The sequence below is a fragment of the Tyto alba genome, unplaced genomic scaffold (assembly GCF_018691265.1).
Source record: "Tyto alba isolate M040663 unplaced genomic scaffold, T.alba_DEE_v4.0 Super-Scaffold_7, whole genome shotgun sequence".
In the NCBI taxonomy this organism is placed as follows: Eukaryota; Metazoa; Chordata; class Aves; order Strigiformes; family Tytonidae; genus Tyto; species Tyto alba.
The window spans coordinates 22,855,158-22,879,872 of record NW_024881328.1 but is presented as its reverse complement, the minus strand read 5'-3'; the positions used below and the strand labels follow the sequence as shown (position 1 = coordinate 22,879,872).

Sequence of the window (24,715 nt, the reverse complement as noted above, 5' to 3'; positions counted from 1 at the left end):
AAAAATTAAAAATCCAACCATGAGGAATAAGCTCAGTATAATTATTTTCAGTCAAAATTATTAAAAAGTTTAGTAGTCTTGAGTTGAAAGCACAGTCCTACAATGGGAAATGTATTAGGCAACAGGTGATGTAAGCAATTACAGTAGCCAAAATAATACAGACATTATGAGCAGCATAAGAAAATGACAGTTTGATTTTGCAGGAAATCTGTTTTCTCCCAGAAAATTCCTGCTCCATGACAGCAGATAATGGAAGAGAAAAAAGAATTAGTTCCAGTCCTTAAAACATTTGTTTCCATACTCAGTGGAAATGGAAAGGTTTACCATCCACGTGGTACATACCAAGGGATGAAGACAAAAGTTGTTTATTAGGTAGTAATTCATTCAGTGATGTGAGGGGTTTCTATGGAACCAGCTCCCATTTTCATGAATTAAGAGACCAGCCTGCTCTACATCAAGTGACAGAATTACAGGAAATGGCTTTTCAAATAATGGTGCTTTTATGAAAGCTCATTTTGAGACATTATAACTGGGACTCAGAGCTAAATTTAAAATGCTTTTCAAAAGTGTGGTTTTTTTTTTTTTTTTCCTTTCTTTCAGAGTTTCCTGTACCATGCAAAAACATACATTGCAAAAATCATGTTTTAAGGTTATAAGATTAGTTTTTTGAAATTATCATTCATTTAGCAAGACTCAATTTTGCTTTCTTGGTAGTTTCAAAGAAACACAGTATCTGAAGCACGTGGCATTAAATCTCCTGAACAGTATTAGTGTAAAGAAAGGAAAAATGATACAGTGAATAAAAAAAATTTTAAAACCTATAAATTAAAATAATTTTAAAATTTATTCAAACACCCTGACCATTAATACAGCTGAGAATTCATGAAGTGTTTGACTCCACTAGAATATCCTTTTCCTACTTAAGGACAGCCATTTCCTGGAATTAATAGCTGGCACAACCTAGCAAGATTACAACCGTAGTGACAGTGGCCGAAGAGGTAAGTCACGAGGCTGAACCCACAGCAGCTGAGGCTCTGCAGTGCAAGAGCACTTGCAGGCAAAAAACTGCCCATCTGAAACATGGGAGCAGGTGCTGGGGGCACTGTGCCCTGCCCAAAGGAGGCATTCATGTAGCGTGACCTTCGGAGCAGCAGTATGGGTCTCACTAACGGCAGCGAACAATCCGGGGAACAGAAATTACCACAGAGCCAGCCTCCTCAGATTGCACACGCTCCTCAGCTCGCAGGTGATATCGGAGAGCTGTGAACCTCCATACACTGGGTCAGCTCATCCCTGCCACCTTCTTACTCTTCAAACAGCATAATTTCATTCTTATCTAAGCTAATGCTGAGACAGGCTCCATTCATCATTACTCCCACCTCTGAGAAAAGAAAGTGAAAAGCAGGACTGCAGAATGGGATAGATGGAAATTAGATCTAAATCATATCAAGATCAGCACAAAACTCACTGTCTCCTCTGGCAGCTATACACACAGCACAAACTGATCCCACGGGATTCTGAAGAATAACATTCATTGGATACTGTAGCAAAAGACCCTCTTTTTAAAGAAAAAACATTTGCTTGTAAAATGCTGCGAGTTATGCAAGGTTCCTATTGCCGAGGTGATGAAAATATTAATTGAAAATTTCAGGCCACCACTAAAAAAAAAGATGCTATTTTCCGAAGCTCAAGGTCAAAACAGTAAGACTGTTTCACCAAATTTCTTCAAGGTCAAAAGAAAAGGAAAAATTTAATACATAAATATATACATTCATAAAATTGAAGTAATAGTTACTCCAGAAACAGATTTGACAGAAGAGAATATCAAGCATGGTTTTCCCAGAAGTATAGTTTCTCAACACAGCATTTTAATTTTAGCAGTTTGCAGCAACAACACTGTAATAGCTGTCAGAAAATTAGGCACAACATTAAGTGGTATAGCTATGAGTAAAATAAAATAATCCAAATTACTAATAAAAACCACATGACTGTGTGAGTAACAAAAATTTAAAAACATACCAGATTTACTCTCTATGCAAAGTACATTGCATGCATAAGCTTTTGACATTTAAATAACTGCGTGGCTATTGGGTGGAATTCAATAATAATTACATTTTGGGTGGCTGATAAAGAGAGAAAAAATTTCACGAACACAAAGATCGACAGTAGACTTTTATTAACATATCTTACAATGTCAATTACTGTATTCCTAGTTTTATACTCTTCTGATGTGTTATAAAGATTGATTTAGATCCTACAGTAATGTACTGTACTTAAATGATCATTCATACAGGATATCACACCAGAACATTTGAGTAATACACGCACACACCACTCGAGTTTGGACCTGTTATGTTTCAAGGTTAGCTTAATAAAGTAGGATTAAAAAAGTTACGGGGGAAATCAAAAGTCTTGTTTAGCAGCATGCAAGGATATTCAAGTACAAGTTTTCAACCAAGTGATTTTTTTTGTTGTTGTTGTTTTTAAATTGACTGGTGACTAATTCACCAGTACCAAAATAAACACTATGAAATACCCAAATGTTAAAGTTAAGGCTAATAGTTTTACTTCACATCCATATGCACAACCAGAGAACATTCCATTTTAAATAAAACACAGTAATCAAATTCTGGATACATTATCTGTTGTAAATAATAGCATTGGAGCTTCAAACTACAGATTACTCAAGTTCATGAGCCCTGTAATAATGTTATGCTGGAGATGTAAAGAATCTTTTTGCTCTTTAACCACACTTACAAAATGGCCTGATATTCATAATGAGCAATGCAAAAATATTACAGGCAGAACTTATAATACAGTATCAAAAAAGTAATATTTTGGAAAAGACATAGCCATTTTGTTGGTGAAACAGAGTAATTCTAATCTTACAGGAAGTACTGTAATACTTTTGAAATATATATATATTTATATGCATGTATAAAAACCAGCATCCTTTATTGTGGGGTTTTTTGAATTGCAGGTATCCAGAAAAACTCATTGTATTTTCTTACTTTTCCTTCTGTTCATTCTCCTTGATTGCTATACAGTCGTTTTATTTCCCCTATACACTTTTCACTAGATAATGATTTCCACTGGGGCACTGTTTTCATTGTATATGTGGTTTTATCATAAGCTGCTTTTATTTTACACATATAAATTTTATTTTACACGCAAGCTATGAAAGTCAAAACTACCAGGAACTGCTTGGTCGTACTGTACGAAATAGCCAAGAAAATGTCCAACACTTGTGAAAAACATTAGTAGCAATATATTACATACCAGTATTTTAACTATAATCTTTCCTACCTACTTACACTGTGGGGTTTAGCCCAGTCATGCCTGTTCTCATGAATTTTGTAGCCCTCTAAACATAAACTGTTTTGGCATTCATCCAGTGAGGCTGCACATGCATTGGTTGTTCATCTAGGCTATCTCTGTTGATTTATTTTTTTTTTTTCCTTTTTAGGAAACCAAGCAGAAAGAACAGTGATTACTCTAAACAAATACAATATTGAGGAGTCTCCTGAAATGATAGGAAAGATAGAAAATTACGTTTCATTTGCAGGATAGCCTGCACATTTCCAATCCAATCATTCTGAAACATATATCTGTCTTGAAATGACAGGCAGGCTTGTAACTGGTATCTGCTATGTTGGGCGCCGTACAAATTCTCTATATACAGCAATTTCTGTATGTGTTACAACTAACAGTTTATTCAATTGATATGGAAAAAAACCTCCTTTCTGGAAAAGAAATTAAAAAGGAAAGAATATGTGTCATGGATTACATTAAGAGCAATAAGATACCTAATTTACAGCTATTTCACTTATTTATGGAGAAAATAAAAAAAAAAAGAAGTTCCTGAGAATGCATAATTTTTCAGTAATGCCTGAAATATTTCAATAGACCTCTTATGGTAAGTGAAATGCTCTTTAAAATTCAACCTTCAGACCAATTATTACCATGCAGTCTCACAACTGTTTTACAAATCCTGTCTAATTACAAACGCGTATCAAGCAAAAATCTCAAACCAACACAAAAAAGGCAAAGAAATTTTATCCAACATATTTAGCAGATGTAGTAGACATATACACTGTTTCAGCAAAAAATGCCAAAAACTCAACTCCATGCAGAGAAAAATAAAAACCTGACAGCTATCCCTGGAGCCTCTAAAAACCTGTAAGTAAAATTTGTGCTTCTTCACAATAATGGGCTTTAAAAAAACAGAAGAAAAATGGACTATCGAGTGCAATCAGTTTGCTCACACCATTTTGAGGATTTAATTTCAAATTATTGTATCATTTTTTAGTAGTAACAGCAGCTAATTTTGCAAAAAATTCATGTTGACAAAGTTCCATTTCCCTTTTATGCCCATACCCCACTCCACCCCAAGCCAAAGAGCTAATTTCCCATTCAATTAAAGCTATTGTCAGTCAAGATGCATTCATTCATGGTAACAGCAATGATATGGTGTGTAGATGAGGATGATTTACAAGCCATTATAATGTGGCCCCCATCTTTTATTGATATGATCAAAAGTATGAGATACCCACTGCTGTTCAAGCACTTTGTATCTTTCCTTGCATATGTAGAGAGGTTTACCACGCCTGTAGGGGGGAAAAAAAAAAAAAAAAGAAAAAAGAAAAAAACCACAAATGGTTAATATGCCAAATAAATGAAAACCGCTTCATTATATAATCAACATACGATACTCATTTTTTTCCCAGGGGAAAGTGTGCATTTTTATTGGTGAGAGGCTTCTGGTTTCGCTTTTAATAAGGTAACTGCTGGGAGTCCCCTTCCTCCCTCTTGGATAGCAGAATCCAGAACACATCTCTTGTTCTCTCAGGCATGTGTAGCTGAACTCCTTCCCTGCAATGGGAATCCAGCTACATCGTTTGGTTAAAGGCCAAACGAATTTGGGGGAGAAGTGTTTCCTGACACAACACTCAGAATTGATTGTCACTGGCAATGGCAACACAGGAATCTGTCTGTTGGGTGCCTGGTGTGTATAACTCAACTCAATGATCATGCTTATACCACCTTTGGACAAAAAAAAAAAAAGTCAGTCCAACTTGCAGTAAATGCGGATTTTCCACCCAAGGAAGGTAGAGGTCTATTATTATGTTATGCATGTACTGCATAGCATAAAGTTGGTCTACACAGAGGAGCAACAATGAAACACACTTGTAATGCAAACATTACCTAAGATCTCTGTCTTCTTCACCATGTGCATCTAAATAAACAGAACCCCAAAGGCAGAAACGATGGCCTCGTATGATGATGATTACAGATGCATTAATCAAAAGAAATATTCCTGTCCCAGCTCCACAGTTTTGAGAATGCTGTAATATTATGGGTGTAGAAAAGGAAGAGTGCAAAGATTCTGTTAGTGTCTGTCAACTTTATAACAAAAATGATTTAAAAAAATACTAATTAGTCTTGCTTCAAATAACATACATGTGTTATTTACTAAGAAACAGTTTGACAAAGGATTGCTTGCCCCAAAATTCTCCAAGCAAACTAGAACTCCATGTCTTGTGTTGCCATAACAACACTTGCATACAAGAATGGCTCCCTACTCAAAAAGGGAGGATATTTGTTATCGTGTAAAAACAGAATTACCTAACAAAAATGAGCAAAAATATTCTCTACAGTATTTTGAATTCGTTGTTGTATAGCAAACTGTATAGCATGGCCAAATATTTTTCACAGATGGCAAGGATAAGAGTAAGTATTCAGAAAAACTTAATATTACCTCTTTTACAGTAGTCTCTATTACTGAACATTTGCTCTCTATCCATGCTCACCTATCTAGTCTATAGCTCTACAAATCTAGTAAAAAAAATATTTTTAATAATTCTTGATTGCTTCAGTGTCACTCATTACTATGTATTAATCAATTAATTTTAGCAATTAAAAAGTGCGTTCTTCCTATATAATTTTATTACAATTAGAGGCTATAATCCTATCAACTATAATAAAACATAATTAATTATACAGATTTTTAGGTTTTTTATAACTTTCTGTTTTCCTGAAGCTTGACACCTTATATATAACTGTTAATTCTATTTTAAATTTTGCTCACCCCTCCTTCTCCCACTGTATTAGCAGTATGAGAGAAAAAGGTAAGTTCAAACAATTTCAAAAAGGTCTAAGATCCTTTTGAAATGTCTTTGGGTTTGATTTTAAGCTCCATTTCTTCATATCTCCCCAACAAATTGCCCTGTCAAAGGGCAAAGTGTTCTATGGTAGGAAACAGAGCAGCTGTCAAAGCAAACTTTTATCATAGGCAGGAAAACAATTAGATGCTGTCCAACTCGGGCTCCTGAAAGAACTTACATATACACCGACTAGAAAACTGCTGCTGAATTAAAGCTGAAGGCCTTAAAATGATGCTTATCTAGCTAGTCTGTAGATCACTATTAGATGGCCAGGTAGATCTGAAAGTACTCTATAAAAGAAAAAAACCCAAACCCCATACATTGATATTCTTACGTATGCAGAAAGCAAGGAAACAGAACAGAGGAAAATTAAAAAAATATGCAAACAATCCAATTGTGGACAAATTTCAATTGGTTATGAATCAAAACCATGTGTCAACATTACACACTATGGCTGTGTAAGAGTTTTTCGAACAGGTGAAACAGACTATGGGCTTCAAAAGATGAATAAAATTATTCTCTATCATCCAGTCTAGAAGCATATATCAGAACTAAGTACGAAACATTATTATTGGGGGTTGGACAAGATGACCTTTAAAGGTCCTTTCCAACCCAAACTGTTGTATGACTCTACAATGATAGAAACACGTCTTTGGAAAGAAAACCATCAAAACTGAGCAACAGAGTTAACAACTATCTGTGAGTGTGAGAATCAACTGCAGAATTTGAATTAACTCTCTTACCAGAACACATTCACAGTAACTCTGTTGTTTGCAGCATAGTCCTTTCAAGCATACAAAAGTACCACAAACTAGACAAACAGCAGGATCTTTTGGAACCTTGGTACAAACAGTACAAGTCTTTCTGTGATAATACTGAAAAATGGTATTATAATTCTCAGGCAACTGAAGGAGGCGTGGCAAGTCCCACTTAGGTTCCTGGATAAGCAAAGCCTACAAATAAAATAAGAGCAATATATCAGTTCTGCACGCTCATTTATGCATTTATATTTTCTAAGAAAAGAGAATATGAAAGAAAGGAAGTATGCAGTTTAAAAATCTCTCACTTCTTTTGCATCTCACAAATTTACAAGTCAAGAGTCACCTTGCAATAATCACCTGCCTCTGTCTGAACACCCTCCCCAGCTGTGGTTATGCTTCATCTTTTGTAACAGGTGCAAAATGGGCGCTAGCCTTTTCCCAAGGACATTCTCTAAATGGGACATTTTTTAAGAGCAGAAGACTTCATAGGTAAAACAAGAGGATTAAGAGTGATCTACAGGGAAGACTCCCACGCGCTACACTAACTTATCTTGGCAACATCAACACACTGCTGCCAATCCCCAGCATTGAGTATGAAAGTTGTCTCCTGGCTAAGATTTAGACTAAATCTTTCAAAACCAGAACTGAAGTTAGGTTCTGCAAATGATACTTGAAGACACCTGCCCGATTTTCAAAACTGTATCACACACATCAATTTTGAGGCAATTAAGAACTTAGTACTCACAAATTTTTGGTAACACAGGCACTACCTAAATGCTGGTTTCAAAGCCTAACTCTTTTCTTTTGCTCTTAAAAAACATTGTCCAATTTTATGGGTTAGTTTGGTTTGGGGTTTTTTGTTTTGTTTTGTTTGTTCTGCATTTTTTTTTAAGACAGGAGTGTGTTTTTCCTTCAACCTACTAATTTTCACTGGGTTTATAACTGATGAGCATAGCAGACAGATGGGATCTTTCTCAAGATGTAAAATTTTTTGAAGAGTGACTGACCTCAAAATCTAACCTAAAAAAAAAACCAACCAAACAAACCAAACCACAAAAAGGGGCCGGGGGGGGAGGGAGGGGGCAGGAAAATTATATTTGTACCCGATTCCTTTTCAGTCATGGAAAGAATGCTATCAGTTTCACTGCGATCTCTCTCAAATGCCCATCAAGTTGGCAGCATCTGTATTTTGAGATTAATCTAAGTATTCAAATTTTCACTCACAATAGCCTAACTCATGACTGCAAACATGCAAAGGCAGGTGCAGATCATGTTGCAAAGTGAAGAATGCATCTGCCTTGTCTCTTTGACATGATAAACTTAGAAGAGGGGGACTTGAATTGTTGGGATGCAGCTTCTTCACAAAAACAATGCAGTAATGTTGAAACTTTTCCATTTCACAACTGATGTTCCAATTGCACTGATTCAAGTCTTGGTATTGTTTCTTCAACCTTCAGAGAAGATGCACTACCTTTTATCAGTCAACTATTAAACAGCTTTTATCCTTTTGATCTTTTTCAGTATTGCAACTGAAGATGCTCAAAAATATCAATAATGTCTAACAGGCAAGAAAAGCTTCTGATAAGTATTTTTGTAAAAGACAAAGTTTCTATTACATGCCCTTGATAGTCTTCAGGTGCAGAAGATATGGGTACACTTGGTAACATCTAAGGATAGCATTTCTATTTTCTGTCTCCAGCAATCATCTAAAAAACAGATACGTTTCCTTATTCCTCTTTCTACCCGATCCAATCCACATCCATTAACTAATATTTCTGATTATAATTTCTCTCTCATTTACAAGTCAGGTTCTCAGATCCTTATCTAAAACAACAGTGTACACGCATAATGAATCAAGCAATAAATAGCTGCTTCCACATGAGGACTATTTTGGAAGAAGTGATTTTGCTACATACCTTTACTTGATCTGGATGTTTATCTGCAAATGAAGCCAATTCTGAGCACCACTGTGATACCATGTCAAATGCTGGCACTGGCCAATCGAGACAAGAGGCACTGGTGAACTGATGAGTTGACTGAAAAGATGGTAACAGACCCAGGCAGCTTGCAAGAACTGTGAATTCTTCATCTTCCTTTTAGGTATGAAACCAGAGAGGTTTAGATTAATACATACACTCTGAATTTTTAAATAGCTTATTAAAAAAGTATCTATACCAATAGAAATTTCAATGATGTTAATAGTCATGTTCAGAGACATAGGAAAGCTTCCATTTTTTCCAGATTACCTCAAACTGGATTCTTAAAATACAAGAAAATTGGTCAGAAAAAAAAAAACAAAAAAAAAAACAACCACAAAACAAAAAAAAAAAACCAAAACAAAAACAAAAAAACCACCAACCCACAAACAAAAACAGAAAACTCAACTCCCCAGTAATTTTCTTCCTATTCTGCACCCCAAACTGGCTTGTAGCTATTTTAGAGATGAAATGATTTTGAGGAAAGGAAATGAGGGAGCTGACCTGCAGCAAACTCTACTTAAATCAGACATGGAGCTTAAATATTAATTGTCCACTGATGCAAAGTCTTTGAGAACAATGTCCAAGTATTAACAGGTATTAAGCAAAATCAGGACTGAATTGCAGTCTGTGTAGAAATTATGCTATCTCTGCAAATGCTGGACAAGTTTTAAAAGTATGTTGGTATTTTATGAGGCAGGCATCTACAACCTGATAAAATAAGCATGTATTTGATGAATTTTAAGAATTTAGTACCGTTTTCCAGGGAAACTGCCTTGAAAACAAATTTATAGATGACAAACAATGCTGCAGAGCAATGCTATAAAATATGATTTATGACACCTTAAAAAGTCCAATTTTTGATCTTGAGCTTTTAAACAGAAACGTTTGAGTTTGCCCCTCTCAATCTGTACCTGGCAACTAGGTAAATCCCCTCCAAAAAGATGGTGTTGAAGAAGGCTTGTGATCCTGAGGAAAGGCAGGCAGAACTGCTGCAGATAGCATTCTACAGAATCAGGATTTACCTACAGGGGAAGGAAGCAATTACTAAATTCTGCCTCAGGTAAGTTGTCTCCTATGTAAAAAACTCCAATATGAACCAAATGTTTTTTAAGCATACTATATAAACCACCGCATCAAACATATATTCCAAAGGCCAGCATTTCACTAATAATCCGGAAGAACTCTGTGGGTTTTCTTTCCCACCTGACAAATGTGTTTTCTACTTAAATGTTCAGTTTCCCAAGTTTCTGAAAGGTCTCTCATACATATGATTAAACCCCACAATTATAAGAAGTATTTGTCAAGAACTTTCTCAACACAGCAGTATATGATATTAGTAAAAGAAAGATTTGCACAGGCAAACTGTCCCAAAGGGATGTGCTTTGATCTAGAAAATAAAGAGTTGTACTACAGTCTTTAGCAAGATCAGAGAAAAATCATTATAACAACAAGGTTGAAAAAGTTAAGAGACAGAAAGGAGAAATGCTGGATAAGTTCTCAAGATTTGCCAATACCACTGTTAATTCTTCAGTCTCTCCTTCTTCATATATCTTCCCCTTAGACAGCTCACTAACCACATGACCCAGCAATACTTCCCAAGATTTTTCTCCACTGGATGTATTCTGCAAATAAGAAGGAAATCAATCCAAAATACACTGGTCATGGAAAGAAGAAAAAGCTCCTGTAAAAGTAACAGCAATGGAAATACATTTACTTTTGATCAACACATGAATTTTGATCTACAAGGATACACATTGTTTAAAAAAAGCCCCAAAACATAATTCCACAGAAAGGGACTGCATTTAGCTCGAGTGAAATGTGAACTGCTCCTTCAATTACAAATGTCTAAACTGAGTGCTATATGAAAACACTTTTATAATGTTGTACTTCCCATGTTTTTTCTTGAATATTAAAATGCTTACTTTAAAATTAGGACAAATTACTTTATGGATACATTGTGTTTTGACAGAATTTGAATTCTAATACAACTAATTAAAAAAAAAATTTAAAAGTAACTTTCTAAAACGTACCAACCAGAATGAGTTACAAAACACTTGATATGTACTTTAAGTTGAAATGAATTTATGAGAAAATGGAAAGTTGTGTTTGGAATGAACAGTATCTTTTATAGATGGAAAAAAATATTTAGTGGAAAGAATAGCCAATTGGTGTTGTGCCATAGCATTTACATTTAAAGGCAATGATTATTGAAAGCCATCAGAAATAGAAAGCAGTATTCCCATAAATAAATTATAATAAATTCTAGCCAGGAAAAACATAATTAGATGTGAATTTTGAGCTCTGTTAGTATATCATCAACATAACAAACAATGAGGGAGTGGAACATTACTGGGATTCATTAAAAAATTTGCAAAGCAACTAGGTGAGATTAAATATATAAAGACTCTAGTACATAACAATGTATATAATTCATCAGCTGGTTTCTTTAGTGCACTTTTACATCAATTATTATTGTTAATTTCAGATGGGGTCTTCACCTTTCAGCACTGGGAAGGCAGACTTGCTGTTTGTGCTCATAATCTAAGAACCAGAACATGTATTTAAATTGGCAGTTATGACCCTTCTGTCTACATTATTCCTGGAACTTTACTCTACAGGCATTTACAGTGTACTTCTTATGATACCATAAGGCACTTTGCAAAGACAGTGAAGTTGGGAATCAAAAGCAGAATATCTACCTCTCCGCCCTGCTGAGAAATTAAACTCAAAGCTGTTTGACCATTTGGCATGAATATAGAGGAAAGACTTCAGCTTGTGTTTCATGTCTGGAATAGCAAACTGAAATATATTCACTTGGCATTATCCACAAACAAAAGTAAGGTGTGATCTGTGGAGTCATTCTGGAATCGAAATGTCAATATTATCAGCACATAAGAAAAAGCCAGCCTGAACCATACATTTTAAACCATCTGGGCTTCAAGAAACTTTAAACACATAACTTGGATTCCTAAACTAAAAACCAGCTTCCCTTGTAACATGCAAAGAGAAAGAATTCAGCTGAGGACTATGGCTAGGCTCAAGAAAAAAAGAGCTGCCAGAAGGCTGGGAGAGAGGAACACGGAGCTGTGCGGTTACCACTGGCTAGTCCTCAGTGCTCAGAGGGCTCTTGCACACACTGAGAGAGATTACTTGTAACTCCCTGACACAGGCACCCAGAAAAACAGCCTGAGAAAGAGAAAGCGGGAGTGGAGGCCCTCTGAGCTGAGGAATGCCTCAAACCCTCGCAAGTAACAACACTATAGTCATGGGGTGGATAATGTGGAGCCTGGAGCTGATAAGGAGGCCTGATCAGCACAAGATGCAGCTGGAAGAGGGAGTCTTGTGAAGGCAGGATGGCTCTACTCTGCTGCATCATGTAAAGTTTCAAGGGCCGTCTGTCCAGTGAATGACCTTTGCTTCATTATCCACGAAAGGCATATTACAGCTGATACCCCTGAATAAGCTAATGAACAAGATCATGATAATTACATCATTCCATGAAGCATCTTACTCCTCCTCATACATGTGATACGTAGGTATGTGGGTCCCTAGGGAAGGGACCCAAGGAAAGTGTGTATAAATTGAGGGCGGGCAAGGAGTGAAAAGAGCAAGCAAGCAATAAATAGAAAAAAGAGGACATGAAGAAACGTAGAGGACAGATGCATCCCTGGTGAACTCAGACAGGACCAACACAGAACCCCAGACCAGTGATCTCTATTTCTCTATTCTCTCTCTCTCCTCTTCTCTCTCTTTCTCTCCCCCCTTTTCTTTTTCCCCTTTTCCCTTATTACCATTAAGCAATACAAGGCATATATATCACTTCCCGTAATTTGTCATACACTTAGCCAGTCATGTATGCAATTAGCACAGTGTGGGAAATGAATAAATGTCTGTGCAAGGACTTCGAGACTTGTCTCACTGTTGTCCACTCTGTTGGGGATTCATGAACCTAAGTCACTGGTCTCCCTTGTCTGAGCAGGACATGACACACACATAGGGTCCAGGCAGCAATGTTATGCAGCAGGAGCAAGAAACTGGAAAGACACCTGGAGAAGGGCAAACTTGCACGTGGGACTTTCGCAAAGCCTCTGCACTTGGAGTGGATTGTCACTGGGGTGGGATGGAAGCCAAGGAGGAAACGAGCGCAGGAATCCCTGAAGGCCTGAGGATAATGCAGAGATCACCCTAAGTACACACTGCCAAGCTGCTGTCAAAACATGGACCTTCGTACACAGATGATCTACACGAGACAGACAAGAGGAAGGAGGAAGATATATTCAAGAGGGAGTGAGAGATGCTGTCAGTACAGCACATATGCAGAGGGAGCAGTGCTCCTATCTACCTCCTACCCCTTTTGCTCTCCCACTTGGAAATCTGCCAGCCTTCAGTGGTCTTCTCTCAGAAGAAAAGTAAAAATTCTCAAACTGACAGAAGTTGATCTGTTGTGTTATTTGAATCACAACATCCATTCACACTAACATACTGTTTAATGTGCTACTATTTCCCATTGGTCTTATCATCCAAATACAAGCACACAGCACACTAGTGAAAATTCCACTAAAATGGACTGTCTTTGATATCAAGAGAGATGGTTACTCCATAAATCCATTATCTGATCCATTATTATAATTTGCAAGCCTCAAGTACTAAGTGCTTTATGTGAAGCAAATGCTGTCATATGCTTCTATAAGAAAACACCTTAGTATTAATAGGTATCAAGCCCACTGACCACATGCTCTAAATCTATTTTCATACAATAAAATCTCTCACTGTAAGCATTAAGCATTCTAAATATATGTCCAGATAAACTCCAACCTCTGCTACTAAGAAAAAAGCAGTCCATGTTTATTATATGGACTATAAAAGAATATAAACTGGTAACACTTCAATCTGTTTACATGCTTTCTACCACAAACTTTAAACTGCAAAATTATCTATGACTTGGGAATCACTTAAGTAAACAGAAAAATCGAAAAATCCCCTCACCAGCAACAATCTCAATCAAATGTTCTCGAAATCCTAAGAAAATGACAATACATTGAAAGAAGGGGTGGGGAGAGAGGTAACAAAATGCAGTACTGGCCATTGATCTCAAATGTTTAATGCAAGTCCAGGAAAAAAAAACAACCTGCATAGTAGCAGTTTGGCCAGCAGATAACTTGTCCTTAACACACTGGAGTTGTGACTGACCAGTACAACAAAAACTTAGTTGTGAAAAGCAGGTCACACTTCTCAGTGTGCCATTTCATTTTACAGCCAACATAATCTAAGGCCGAGCTGTTGTGTAGAGGGGTGTTCCTCCACCCATTTCCTCTCCTGGCCCCAACACTTCCATCCTTTCCCTTGGTCTGGCATTGGCACTCTTCTGACCTTCTGGGGAAATCAATCTGTGGAGCCGAAAACAAACTGAAAGATTAAATGAATGCCAGTGCAGGGAACTGTGTCTTTTGGTGGGAACTGGCATTCAATCAGCTGAACTGAAATAGCAAGATGCACCTTCACTTTACTTGTAAATACTATCAAAAGGCAAGGAAATGACAGTGAAATATCTACCTGCCTAGTATAAAAAATTCCTTCTCTGCCTCTTGATTACATGAGCACTCCAGACCACATATTGAGAGAAATTTATTCAGCTAGACACAAATAGCATGAACAAACAAGAAAAAGACAGAGGTTTTTTTTTCCCCCACCAACAAGCTTGCCTGCTTTCCCTGTAAAGGAGTGCATCAGATCAACCCATGGTTTATCCAGGAAGCCTTGAATTTCATAGGAATGAAAGCTGCATTTACTCAGTACCATTGCAACAAACTCAAGACAGAAACTATAGAGATACAGCCTCAAATCTGAAACCCAATTGTGGAACTCTGTATTAATTATGAAGCTTTCAAGTCTCAACACATAGCAAAACCTGCAAAAATTGCACACGCAGAAACAAGGAGAAGCAAATTATTATATGCAAAGCAGAAGTATGTTACATTCCTACCAGAAATAAATAAGCAAAATTTTATAAATGTTTTAAAAAATTAACCGACCTTTTTGAGCGCTCCTGACTCTTTCCATGCCATCCTATCTTCAGCACTGCATTTAACAGAAAGTGCTGCCAAGGCTTGGGTATACAATAAAGTGAACAGCACTTTTATAATGCAGGTGAAGTGTTCTGTAAAACAAAGAAAGTAATTTTTAAACTCCTGATATTTTAGCAAATATACTGATTACAGAGTCTCTAGTTACAGAAATAATGCTTCTCAGATAAAAAACAGGTGCTATACAGAAAATACAAACCCCCCAAACATACAACCAACATAAATATATTTACTGGCTTTCTGAAATCACTTGGCAGCCATAGTGAATGGAACAAGTACAGGGCAAGTAATTTTCCACTGCTCCATATGTCCATCTTAATCCTGATCAGCAGTGACTTCATAGGGACCTGGTGATATTACAGAATTCTATTTTGTCCAAATGTTACATCAAGTTAAGCTACTGATTACCAATAGCTACAACTAATTGGATGCTAGAGATGTAAACAAATGCATATCCTACCACCTCTTCTGTCAATGATTAAACAATTTGGTGTAAGTTACACTCATACATACACTGAAAAAGTTAAGTTCCCACAGAAATCACTATAAGAAAGACATTTAGCATACATCTGTTTCTATCCCTTCACTTCCAGATATGGATCCAGACCATACAAGACCTGCTGCAAATTGCTCTTTAGTGAATGCCTATTTATTGGACCTCACGTGAATACAAAAGGAGAACAAAAGACAGACCGTCATTTTAGAACTTACTTTCTTCTTCAAGGTCTTTCTTGTTTACAATATTTTGTAATATTTAAAGGACTATTATCTCTTATATACAAGCTGCAGGACAAAGGCTTTGAATTCTTTTGGGGGAAGATTGCAAGAGAGGCAAAATAAGGCTTCCTAAAATTGGAACAGGAAAAACGGTGAATGTGATTGTTCTCTGAAGTGAAGATAGTGTAGCAGTTATTTTTTCTCTTTATACTTTAGGTTGTACTTCCCATCCCAAATAATCTGATTTTTTTTTTTTTTGCAATCTAGGCAGATCAAAGAAGTTTCTATTATCATTACACCATTCCTCAAGTACAAATATAGCCATAATATATATATCTAAAACAATGTATACAAAAATGAGGGGTTTAGAAAGTCCTCTCAGGCTTTGAAGTCTAGCAAAACAATTTTATTTACATAAGCACCTCACAAAAATTAGGTTAAATTTAATCCTTCTTCCCAAAGGATTTAAACAAGCTTTGTATGTGAAAATAAAAAGGAGGTAAGGGAGATGAAGCTCCTTGCTTCTCCTTTCTTGTATCTAATATCAAAACCCACCACTGTGTTCTAAAACAAACACAGCCAGGACTTGAGTACATAACTAAATTTCTGAAATAACAATTGCTTTTTTAATGTAACAACTGTTTATAAATCAACACAGACATGGATTTTGAAACTTTTTAATATCATTGGGTATAAACAATAAGCACAATTTAAGCACCTAAATGATCATTTGTAACTATGTAATTAAAAGTGTACTTTTTTCTGTATTGTCTTCCTATGGAGCTTATGTTAAACATGAAAACAAATGCTGCTGCACTTCATTCATCCCATTCTAGAGCAGATGGCATTATAATGATTCTTCCTCTCCATGTTTCCCCAGAAGAATTCACTAGATCCCATTAGATGTCTAGGCCCTACTCTTTTCCTCTGCTGAAACCTCCATTTTCTTAGCAATCCTCCTCCTGAGGAATAATAGCAGGCTAGCTTTCAGTAAATTTTCTGGGACTGAGATCTACAAGATTAAACCACGTGCAGTCACAGAATTGTAAAAATTGCTTCTTTAGCCCGAGCTACCGTCTGTAATCGTAGCTAGAACTGAAATCAAGTACTGAGTTCTATCTCCGTCAGTAGCAAGTACAAGCAATAGAGATCAATTTTACACTGTGAAAGCATGAATGAAAGTCACTGCACTTACAGCAGCAAAACTAGACTGCTGGTCAACATTTGCCAATCTTTCAGTTCTCATTCTGTTCTGCTGCAGTGATGACAATGCTCAACACTGGCCATCTTAGCACACTCTCGAACTACTGCATTTTTAAAAATCTGGTTTATGTTAAATGTAATTATTTCTTGTCCATATCCCCATCTTCATACTAATTGTCCAATTCACCAGAAATACTATCTCTAGTGTATATTATGTTTTTAAAAATCATTTAACATTCTTGTACTTGTTTACGTGTATGTGATTCATAAATGACTAAGAAATACATTTCTGGAGAATCCAGAATTGGACCAAAACCACACACTTCCACATCAGGGTCACCCTTAAGAAGTCCTGACTTCCATACAAACTCTTTTTTTTTTTAAAAAAGTAAAATATCATGGGAGTAGCTCAGAGGCGGCATGCTGTGTAATGAGCACCAAGGCTTTGGAAACAAGTATTTTAGAGTCACAAAAACATCCCATGGGAGACATACCAAAAACACCAGTCAGAGGATCAATTACCATGTCATTACTATGTGTTATCTCTTATTTGTAAGATGCAAAATATTTGACAGCAGGTATCCATAACCCTAGAGCTGTTATGTTCTCGTCTACTGCAAAGAGCGATTTTATTTGCCTTTCCACAACGTGCATGCGAGGCCTGCAGGGTGCGTTCCTGCTGCCCCCCTCAGGGAGGCTGTGGTTTTCCTACATTGACTTCTCCATTTAATAATTCTAAAGATTGCTACTGTATCTGTATGCTGTGGAGTAAACTATGTAAATGCTGTCAGTCCCTTCTGTTGCATATGATATACTGTGTAATGTTCTGCACCAAAATGCAGTTGGGACTTCTGTGTTTGTAAATAAAAACCCTAATCTGATATCCTGACAGTCTAACAGTTGTATTATTATGGCTAGGCCATTCTAATCAAAACAGAGGTTAATGTAGAATTTGTGTACTTATTTTCTGAATAATATTGACAAACGTTTTTATGTTCCTATTTTTAAAACTTTTTTAAACAAAACTTTTTGGAACCAAATTACTTCATGGCACCCCTCCCACTGTATATATTAAACAAATGCCCTTAAAAATAAAGCTTATACAGGAAATACTTCTAGAACTCTAATTTTAACATTAGTGCAAAAAATGTGCAGATGAGTAAGTGCACCACTAACTATGCATCTTTCAATTTCAGTATCAAATTAGATGACATACGCTGGCCAGCAATAGCTGCAGAAAGAATCCACAAAACAAACCAAATGCAAAATTAAGGACCTCGGACTTTTTTTATTGGGTTTGGAAGGGCATTTTTATATAAATAACCTTTGAAAATATTCTTCTTGACCTAAAGCTTGAACAGTTATTTGAAAAAATAACTTCAGAACAAAGAGAGACAGCACTGAACTTCACATAATCCATGAAAGGTATATTGAAAGTTTCAGGATACAGATATTTCAGCTTCCACATTGAAATTGGATGCCATTCAAGTTGATTACATTCATTCTATATTTAGTCAAGATCCTTATCCAATCATTAAAGAAAAGTGCTAGTTAGTGCTCGCCTAAGTGCTGCTTGCTGTATTTTTGTTGCTTGTCATTGAAACTTTATAGAAAAAGAGTGTGTCAGAACATCCAGGTCAGGTTCTTCAGCACCTGGGCATTATCAAAATTGCAAAAAAAGGGGCTGAATTTAGGTGTTACACACCAGAGAGGAAAACCTTTCCCACAGTCCACAGAGGTTGGGCTAAACTCTCAAAACCAGCCTTCAAGTTGGAGCACATCCACCACTCCCAAACCATGGATGTCCTCAGAGCAGCAGGGTGGCCTGTGCTGGAGCCGCGCCGGGCTGCCTAACAGCGTGCTGGCAAGCACCCGTGCTGCTGCACGGCCCTGCTGGCCCGTGTGGCACCAAGCACAGCGCCAGGCCACTGCTGGCCAGCTGGCCACCAAATTCTATGCACCTACTTAGCCTCGGGTTCACCCAGAACCCCAGTTTTTAAATACTTTGCAACACTATGGTATTTTTTACGTGCAAAGCAAAGCAGAAACTGAAATTTGAGGTAAGAAAGAACACTGTCTAATTTTAAATAAATTACTTGTTCACCATACATAAATTGTGTTGCAGAAAGGGGTGGTGGAGGGTGTTCAAGTCAATTTACAAGAACAGATTTGTTAACCACCCAGCCACTGACTCCATTTCTGTGCTACCTTTCTTCATAGGCAACACCATTTTCTATTTCTGTAAGAAAGGAGCTAAAGGTTCTAGAAACAAAATTCTCATTTTCTACAGAATCATAATTCATGACACCATGAACACTGTCCATCCTCTGCACAACTGCCACAGAATTAAACCAGAAACACCTTTGTGGATTATTAAGTATTTAGTCTTGCACAATTTAAAAATGCTGAGCATATGAATCCTATAAAAGCTCTGCTCATGTTGTAGTGTCAAACAACAACAACAAAATATTCATAAATGGTTTTAGTATCTTGAACATAGTGTTTATTTTCCTGGTTACACTACACAAGAGTATACACACACTATCTTCCTCATTCCCTTTGTAAATTGTTAAGTGCTTGTAAATGCTCTGACCTCCACCACAAAGTTTCTCCTGTATCGGGAAAAAAAAAGAAAAAAAAAAAAAGATTTAATTTGTAGTGTTTGTTCTTTGTGATGTGTTCAGATCAATTTTCTTCTCTGAATGAAGAGGCTGAACAGTAATGGCACTTTTATTGCTTTAATCAATGTTGGATTGAAAAAAAGATACCAACACCCATCCAACAGATAATAGGGTAGTTAATGGGATTCCCAGTGCTATATCTGAAGGGCAAGAAATTAAGTTTGGGTCCTCCTTACAGAGCACTCAGTGTTTTTAAAAAACAGTGGGTAAACAGAAAGGATTTTGAGTATGAACATGAAGAAGATTTAATACTTGATGAACAGTTTTAGTTTCCCGTAAGGATACAAATATGGTTTCTCTGAATACATCAACGTACCTAATAAATGATACTGCAAAACCCGCACCATTACAGGAGACTGTCCATACTAAAAGAGGAAGAGAATCAATCATGGATTCTAAACCCTACATATTGCTCCTTCATTATAGTGTTCTAACACCATTACCATGGCATTCTGCACCAGACTGCAACACCACGTCTTCTGCAATGTAGTTAAGTCTACTGTCAAAGGAATATACTGAAAATACTGTCAGTGCACACAGGTACCAACCTTCTGTCTGCATACCAATGTCCAGCCAAGTCCACAGCTCCCACACCCCACAGTAGCACCAAAGCAGCACAGAAAGTTCAGAAAGCAGAAAGGTCAAATGTAGACTTTGTTCACCTGTATCACCGACCTGCCACGTGACCCTGCACAAGCCATTTTACCTTTTCATGACTCAGTCTCCACCAAGAATTAATGATATTGAATTCAACCCTGTGACCTACATACCCATCACAAAAGTTCTAAACAAATTTGTTATTACTGATTTTTCTGAACTGTGTTCTACACCTCAGGACAAAGAAATAATGAAAGACTTTCTTTTTATTCTGTCTAGCCATTTTGATGAAACATAAATTAAAAAGATAAATGGAAATTTACTTCCAATTTAATGCTTTGTAGATTTGAAGCGGTTACACTCATCTTCCTCCCACTTTCCATTTCCCTTTCAACTGCAACATACACTAAACCTAAGAGCAAAGGCAAAACATGCTGCTGATATGTGGTATTTTACAGAATTCTCCACAGGCGGCCTTCCTATTAATTGAATGTTGTCTTTCCTAGGATATGGTATACTTCCATAAATGGTGTTTTTCAAAGCTTGAATATAAACTAAAAAAAGACCACTGTTTGTACTTTGTCTTCCCCACTCCCCTTCCTGTATTTCAGAAGATGTTAGTTTTAAGCTTTTGTTTACTTCTTTTATGAAGTCCTTCCAATAAAAGTTAATTTAAGTTAAACTGTAGTAAAAAGAAAAAAAAAAAGTCTATTTTTGACAATAGGTTTCCTATTCAGAAATATTTTATTCTGCTGGTATTTTCAGATTTTTTCATATTCTAGTTGTTGGACATACTTAACTACAACATATACATTGAATCGAAAAAATGCAAGCCACAATTAAGAGATACACAGAGTCATGCGAACCAAATTTGAACATTCAGAAGTGAGGACTGAACAATCTTAAGGGGAAACAGAGTTTCTACTTTACTTTATAAGTTAGGTGAATGCATCAAGAACAGAACAGTCCTGGTATTTGCCTAGTCACAAATTACCAAAACTTAGAATTGCCACATAGACCCCAAAGCAGACACTCTGTTCACTGTCACTGAAGTAGTAAAAAGATACTTGCTTGTTCTTGTTTTAAAATAAAGGTACAGCTATAAATAATCAAGCCAGAGACCAGAGGGTCTGAACTCTGGTGGAGTATACACTGTCTATAGCAAGATGGACCAGGTTCAGCTGTTCCTTTTATATCAAAAGAAAAGAAATTTAGGTTTTAAAACAGTTTTGATTTTAGTAATGAAAAATCTAGTTCTTAAATATCTATTTAATATTTATTCCAAATTATACTATATGCTGTCTCCATTGAAGTTGCTGCATTACAACAATTACAAACATCATATATGTCCTCCTATTAAGTAAGATTGCTGCAATTCAAACTCTGAAATCCAAACTAAATTACAATCTTTCACCCTTAGGCACTCAGTTCAACTTGGAGTATTGAGCTGCCCTTCTAAGCAAAGAGATGAAGGTCAAACAAAGGACATTTTTCCTTCAGTAAAAGTACTTAATAGTTTTTGCTTGGCTTTTGTATCTTTACTGAATAGGCTGACTGATAAGATGAGAAGACAGGGGACACAGATAAGCCTGTCAACCCACAAAAAAAAATTTCTGTTCAATGCCACCTTCTGTAGATAAGGCAGAAACATTATTTTAGAATACACAGTAGACCAGCTATGATTTACCATCCTGGAAATCACCATGAATGCAGCCTTATATACATAATCATCTAAATATAAATATTTTTGTAACATACCTTTGTGCAATGGTTGTGGCATGGTTAAAATCTGGATAAGCAAAAGGGATGAGACATCTCTGTAAAGCACAGGAACTTCTGGCAGCTCTTCACTTACCAGCCTGGAAAGAAAACCCAAAGAAAAACACTTCTGATACTATAAACCCCATGTTCATATTTTATTTTGCATTTTATTTTAAATAGTATTACATTTGCTATCAAGCGTACAGAATCCAAATACTTGACAAGTCGTTAACTGATCTCAATTTTAAAAGCACTTAATGTTACTAATGTATTGTAATAACTCATGAGGAAGTTACCATTTGGGTATCCGCTTCTTGTCAAAGTATTTTAAAACTTTTCAAAACTGCTTGAACTAGTTATTTCTATGCACAGACTCAAGGAACATTCAGTATTTCACTTTTAGAATTTATGTTCCAAAGTAAGAAAATATACTGCATAGTAACATAATTTAATTGGTTTGAACTATCCAGATTCACTGAATGACATAACATCACCTTATAGTCTTAAAAGCAGAAAATGTTTGCAGATACAAGGTAGTATTTTTCTAGCTCTGTGTAGCAATATCCAACAATATTCCAACCGACAATATGCTGCAGGTTCAGCAGCCGAGTCAGAATGGTGAAAACAAATAAATCATTCTCCTCTCTAATTGATACAGAGTGTGAAGAAGATCTCACAGGAGCACTGGTATAATGTAATATGCATCCTGCATCATCACCTTTTCCCTTCAACAGACACAGAAGAAAGTATTTGGGTTCTTATTCCTGCTCCCAAACAGGGGTGGTGCTAGCTGGCGGGCTGCTGAATGCCAATGGAGTAAACTGAGGAAGAGATGTCTGCTTGAGATATTCATCTGTACAACTCCTACAGGAGCTATATCTTGAGGCCCTAGTATAACTGACCCTCAGTCTCCCATGGAAAAGAGTCTGCGACAGCCTCTTACAAACAGATGCAAATGTTCCAAAGGAAGGCATCACACGCTACCAAGTTCCTTGCAATTATTCTGTGATTGAAATGCTGCCCTTCTAGAAGGGCATTTTCTATCGCTCCTTAGCCTTTTTAATCTTTTTTTTCCCCTCTTCTGTAATCCTTCTCACTGGTCAGAAACTGTAGGAAAAACAATTCTCCCTCTCCTGGTAGGAGCCTCCCTTACTTAGGGCAGCTACAGGCCTCTATGCCATGTGGCACTTCACTGGGCCCTCCACAAAAACCACCTGAGAATGTCAGGAAATCAAAATACATCCACCTGCTACAGTTTCAAGGTTAGCATCATGCTTTATTCCAGCAATCTTAACTGTCCTGCAGGTAAACCACAACTGATGAAGAGCTAGATAGCTGCATTGAAAATATACATAGCACAGCCTCACTCTCCTCTTGTCGGTTGTTCTGCAAGACATTGTGGACTGTAGAGCTTCCCAGTGAGGCTTTCTTAAGCCCTGTAGAAAGTGCCCAAGTTTCTGTACAAACAGAATCAAATTGAGGAAAGAAACATACAAGACATTTAAGCCCTCTTCTGTCTCAGCTCTGCCCTTTCAGAACACAACTGGTGAACCACTCCTGGATCCAATTACTGTCTTTCTTCCAAGAGCACCAAATTCTTCCTCTGATCCAACTCCGCCAGCACTGGCTATTCCATTATCTTAGCTGATGCCTCTCTTTATGAAGGCACCAACTCCCCTTGGTGCCATCTATCACACAAACAGCAGACAAACAGCTCTTGCAGACCAGGTACTGGAAAATGTTGTGGGATGTGGATGCTTGCGTAAGATCCTTAGTGCCTTCTAATAGCATTGGGGATCCAACCAGTTCATCATCTCCAAGGCATAGAAACATGATGCTGCTTTTGGAAGGAGACCCCTATACAGTTACTGATTTTATGAAAACTCAGACTTCTGTCTACAAAAGGCATTGCTAGGAGTCATCTGTGATATGAATTTTAACATGCAGAAGCAGTCACATAAAATGAGGATTAAAAGAACACTTATGGTCACATTAAGTGTTATCCAACTACACGTTTTCTAACTACTTTCCTTCCCCTTTTCCCCAGCTCAGTAAGGCACATTGCAAAGCAATAATTTTACTAAATGACTAAAGTTTGTGGTCATTTTATGCCATGCTCTCAATTGTGAGAACAGCACAAATGGATTGGTTGACTGGACATACAAAATGAAGTCACAGAAAACACGGTCTAACTGATCCTTTTGAATTAATGAACCCAAACAGCTACAGAATAAACAGTATCCATAAAGCTTTCTGCCATAATCAATCATTTCATAGAGCGATTGTTTTAAAACACTATAACATATATATATATGTAGAATATATACATATTTCTATATGGGGGCATCCTAAACAAAACCCAGATATTCTAAAAATCAGTATATTGAATTCTAAAGAAAATGAAGGGGGCAAAATATTCTGCCACACTACCAACTCTCATTTTCAAAATTATACAGGCGATGAAGATGCTAGTATCACTAAGTCTCTCTGATTCTACTTTTATCTATGGTCAGTTTTATTTTATGACTTATGACACTAAGTTTTAAAATAACCCTCATTATGTAATTACTTTAGAGCCATGGAGATCTCTTAAATTACTTTTCACCTTTAATTATTAATTTTTATATAAATATGAGGAAAAAAAATATTTGGGATAACATTAAGACAAAAAAAAAGATCAATTCTCTCTGTTCACATATAGTTGAACACCTCCTTCCAACAGGGGTATCAACATCAATATCATTTAACAGTCATGTAACAATTCATCAA

The 24,715-nt window shown here is 36.6% G+C and overlaps 1 protein-coding gene across 5 annotated transcripts in view; it reads right to left on the bottom strand.

Moving 5' to 3' along the window:
• Positions 1-2,159: 2,159 nt before the first annotated feature.
• Positions 2,160-24,715, bottom strand: part of UBR3 (ubiquitin protein ligase E3 component n-recognin 3) — a 118,485-nt gene continuing 95,929 nt past the window's right edge. For all 5 annotated transcript variants that reach the window (XM_042784293.1, XM_042784294.1, XM_042784295.1 and 2 more), the window contains 8 exons: positions 21,944-22,044; positions 14,937-15,061; positions 10,419-10,526; positions 9,816-9,926; positions 8,842-9,018; positions 6,908-7,117; positions 5,206-5,345; positions 2,160-4,607 (listed from right to left, as the gene is read on the bottom strand). In XM_042784293.1, coding sequence (XP_042640227.1) covers positions 4,490-4,607; positions 5,206-5,345; positions 6,908-7,117; positions 8,842-9,018; positions 9,816-9,926; positions 10,419-10,526; positions 14,937-15,061; positions 21,944-22,044 — 1,090 coding nt within the window. In that variant the 3' untranslated portion in view covers positions 2,160-4,489. The remainder of the gene's footprint in view (positions 4,608-5,205; positions 5,346-6,907; positions 7,118-8,841; positions 9,019-9,815; positions 9,927-10,418; positions 10,527-14,936; positions 15,062-21,943; positions 22,045-24,715) is intronic.